Source organism: Pinus tabuliformis, chromosome 3_1, assembly GCF_031772625.1.
Source record: "Pinus tabuliformis cultivar Carrire ecotype Pingquan chromosome 3_1, CPIR1, whole genome shotgun sequence".
NCBI lineage: Eukaryota > Viridiplantae > Streptophyta > Pinopsida > Pinales > Pinaceae > Pinus > Pinus tabuliformis.
The window spans coordinates 837737507-837741219 of record NC_142301.1 but is presented as its reverse complement, the minus strand read 5'-3'; the positions used below and the strand labels follow the sequence as shown (position 1 = coordinate 837741219).

Genomic DNA, 3713 nt, shown 5'->3' with positions numbered 1-3713 from the left:
AAAAGTCAGAAGAACGTGACCCACAACGAGGACAACGTCCCTGTCTTCAGGGTTTTCAAACTGAAAGGAAAAGATTCCTGCGTGTCATGGACATATACGTACCTTTCTGGTTGTTGCCAAGACTTTCACATCCATGCTTTGGACACAGATTATCATTATTTGTGTGTACAAAATATAAGGTAAACTTCCAGTAAGGGTTCAGTTTTTTATTTTTTTTTAATTATGAGCGTAACTTTGGGTATCAATTTGTAAACAAATTCTCATTGTTCATTTATTCCATGTGTAAGGTAAACATCCACTCACCTGGTTCATTTTCTCAAATAATTCTAATTCTATGTAAATTCATTTAATAAATTACTTTTTTTATTAAGACTAGTATAGATTTATCTTAAATACAGAACTAATATGAGTGGAGAGAGATCCAATTTCTTTACATGCAAATTGTATAGTTATTATTATTTTCTTTTATTTTTTAGATATTTTTGGCGGACATGAGTAAAATTTCAACTTTGATGACTGACGGACAACATTACACATCATACTAGACTGTAGAATGAGTCTCTACGCTGAATAAGTGTGCAGGGTGGGTTGGAGTAAGAGATGAAATTCAACGGGTAAACTCTTTTTATTAAGAGACATGCAATTTTTATTAAAATACATGTACAGGGCCACGTGAGCAATATTTGTGGAGTTATAGCTTTATTAATGTACTCCCCAATATATGTCATCTATTGGATTTTGTACTTGGTTAAACAATAGTTTTATTAATGTACTCGGCAATATATGTCATCCATTGGATTTTGTACTTAGTTAAATCCAACCGATGGTATATATTGCATCAATACATCAATAAAACTATAACTCCACAAATATTGATAAGTTATTAATAAGACTATAGCTCCACAAATAGTAATAAATTGTGAGTAAAAAGATAAAGTTCAACTAACAAAATACTTTCCACTAAGTGATTAGCTCATCAAATACCAAACAAACAAACAAACTTTCTATTACATTTTTATTAAAAAAAATGAAAATGGAAACTAAATTGCAAAACCTTCCAATTTTACTCGTGTTTTAAATTTGGAATTCCTATTCTGATTGTCATGTACACAGCGCCAACTTCTACCCCACAATTCCACGCGCTGCAATACATTGAAGAGAAATGTGTACGACCAATCTTATAATATTGATGGAACACCTGTACCCACTAGAATTCACGTGGATAAAGCTGCAACACACTAAATGCATACATTATTTTATTTTCTATCAAACCCTCTCGGTTGTCACATGTTCAGTCTCATGGCTTTTCTTCAATATGTCGATAGTGCTGTCGAAAACATTTAAATAGAGCACTTTACTACAAGGATTGGTATTGGCGTTGGTCGATAGTGCTGTCGAAAACATTTAAATAGAGCACTTTACTACAAGGATTGGTATTGGCGTTGGTTCTGCGTTGCATATCGATATCTTCTTATCTGAATAATCATCATCAACATCATGAGGGAGGGCACTGCAAACTGCGTAGACATTTTGTTGGCCACAATTCTGCCTCCTTTGGGAGTCTTTTTCAAATTTGGCTGCCATGTGAGTACCTCGATCTCCTTCCGAGTTTCTGGTTCCTGCACGAAGCTTATATTTTTCATTTAAATCACAACCAATGGTTTTGTTTTTGCATTGTGATAGGCTGAATTCTGGATATGCTTGCTGCTGACGCTGTTAGGGTACTTGCCAGGAATATTATATGCCATCTATGCTATCACCAAGTGATACTATGATTGAATATGATTTCTTTTGTCTGGAGATTGGCCCCATGTAAATCTCCTTTTTATGTACACATAACTGAATTTCTTTGTTCTGTTCTTTGTAAGGAGATTATGGAAATTAATGGATCTGAATTTCTGTGTCCATAACTGAATTTTGTAAGTAAATTATGGGAAATAATGGATTTTGTAAGGAGATCATGGGAAATAAAGCAGCCCTGGTTTGTGTCTATATTTTTCTAAATAAAAGATAAATTTTAAATATTTATAAGATATATTTGAATTGTAATTACTGTTTTATCTAGTTTTATTAAAGGATTAAGGTTAAAAATTTATAAAATATATTTGAATTGTAATTACTGTTTTATCTAGTTGTATTAAAAGGTTAAGGTTAAATATTATTTGCAAATAGATTACTGCACAAGAAATATTAATTTTGTTTGTAAAATATGATTTTAACTGTTAACATTTTAACGAATTATGTTAAATTTAAATTTTTATTAATTTGTGTGAAATTTAATCTCCATCATATTTCAGGTTAAAATCTCAACGGAAAGTTTATAATGAAAATGATAAAAACTATTCGATATCTGCAATTTAACAAATTATTCATTAGAGCTGAGATGGGCCTGAGCTCAATTTATTGTCTAAACCTTATAAATATGGTAAACTTTTTCATAATGGGGACAAAATAATTACAAATATAAAATTGCTATTAAAATTGATACCTAAAAAACACTCAATGTTCTTTTAATCAGTGATGTGTGAATTACATATGAGTTGCATCTGATTTCTTCCCTTAACATGGTTCTGTGCACGTTATAAAGTAACTTATATATGATTTGTAATACTTCAAAACAAATACTCGATGCTCCTTTGATTAGTAATATGTAAATTATATATGATTTGCATCTGACTTGTTCCGTTAACTTAGTTCTGTGTACGTTATAAAGTAATTTATACGACTTGAATTTCAGTTTTTAATGGACCAATGTGATCTAGTAGGGTAGTGAATGCGTGCGTTTTTTACAGCTCCTACGTTGTCGCCTCTTAATGAAGAGATTATGCCTAACTTTTTATCTCAAAGCCTAATCCTTTATGGTAGCCACTCAAAATATGACCGGTTTGATGTTAAAATTTACATTGGTAAGGTAAAATAAAGGTAAATTTAGTGGTTGAGTTGAGTTGCTAACTCCTTTATTATTAGTCCCTGCTCGGGACTATAAGCGATCGATAGATCGCTGACTTTGGGTTGACCGCGGCGATATTTGGAAATATTTGGGGTTTTTCCTAAGTCGAATTAAGGTTTACGGGGCGGAAAGGGTTGGGGTCTTATTACGCGCTTCGCATGGTTCGAGGCGAATGGCACGTGGCGCGCGTGAGGGGCACGTGGTTGCATGCGGTCTGGTGGTGTGATCGGCGGCCAGGTGTCCGTCCTCAAGATGCTGGAACGTTCGGGGTGTGTTTTACTATCTTCGCGGCATTTGGGTTGGTATTGTTACTTGCTTGTGTAGCTCTGCAGTCTGTGCGATGTTTGGTCTGCGGTAGAGTTCCTGCCTGCCCGGGTATTGTTGCTTGTAGTCTGTGCGATTTTTCGTCTACGGTGGAGTTCCTGTCTGCTCGGTGTGGCTTTGGTGAGTTCGGCTACTGTGTGGCCTGCATGCAAGAGTCGATGGCATTCTGGTTGAATACTGAGGGTTTGTCTTCTGGTTAGATACTGAGGGTTTATCTTACGTGCATGCAAGAGTCCATGGTTAGTTGAACATTATAAGTTAATGGCATTCTGGTTGAATACTGAGGGTTTGTCTTAGCTGTGGTCGGCATGCGCTATGGTGGTCTGATCGACGGCCAGTTGTTCCTGCTCGACATGCTAGAAAGTTCGGCTTGGGTTTTACTGTCTTCGCGGCCTTTGGGTTTTACTGTCTTCGCGGCCTTTGGGTTGGTATTGTTACT

At 35.3% G+C, this 3713-nt stretch overlaps 1 protein-coding gene across 1 annotated transcript; it reads left to right on the top strand.

Moving 5' to 3' along the window:
- The first annotated feature begins 1278 nt into the window (after positions 1-1278).
- LOC149190116 (hydrophobic protein LTI6B-like) lies at positions 1279-2049 on the top strand. Its single transcript, XM_089413363.1, has 3 exons — positions 1279-1324; positions 1390-1584; positions 1684-2049. Exons 2-3 carry the CDS (start codon positions 1498-1500, stop codon positions 1765-1767), a joined length of 171 nt encoding a protein of 56 aa, XP_089269489.1. The 5' UTR covers positions 1279-1324; positions 1390-1497; the 3' UTR covers positions 1768-2049.
- Positions 2050-3713: the final 1664 nt, after the last annotated feature.

Bases quoted from the DNA above. Each gene is read 5' to 3' on its own strand.
- LOC149190116 (XM_089413363.1), top strand. From the start codon at position 1,498: ATGAGGGAGGGCACTGCAAACTGCGTAGACATTTTGTTGGCCACAATT. The intron at 1,585-1,683 runs GTGAGTACCTCG...GCATTGTGATAG, and splicing joins TTTTCAAATTTGGCTGCCAT to GCTGAATTCTGGATATGCTT.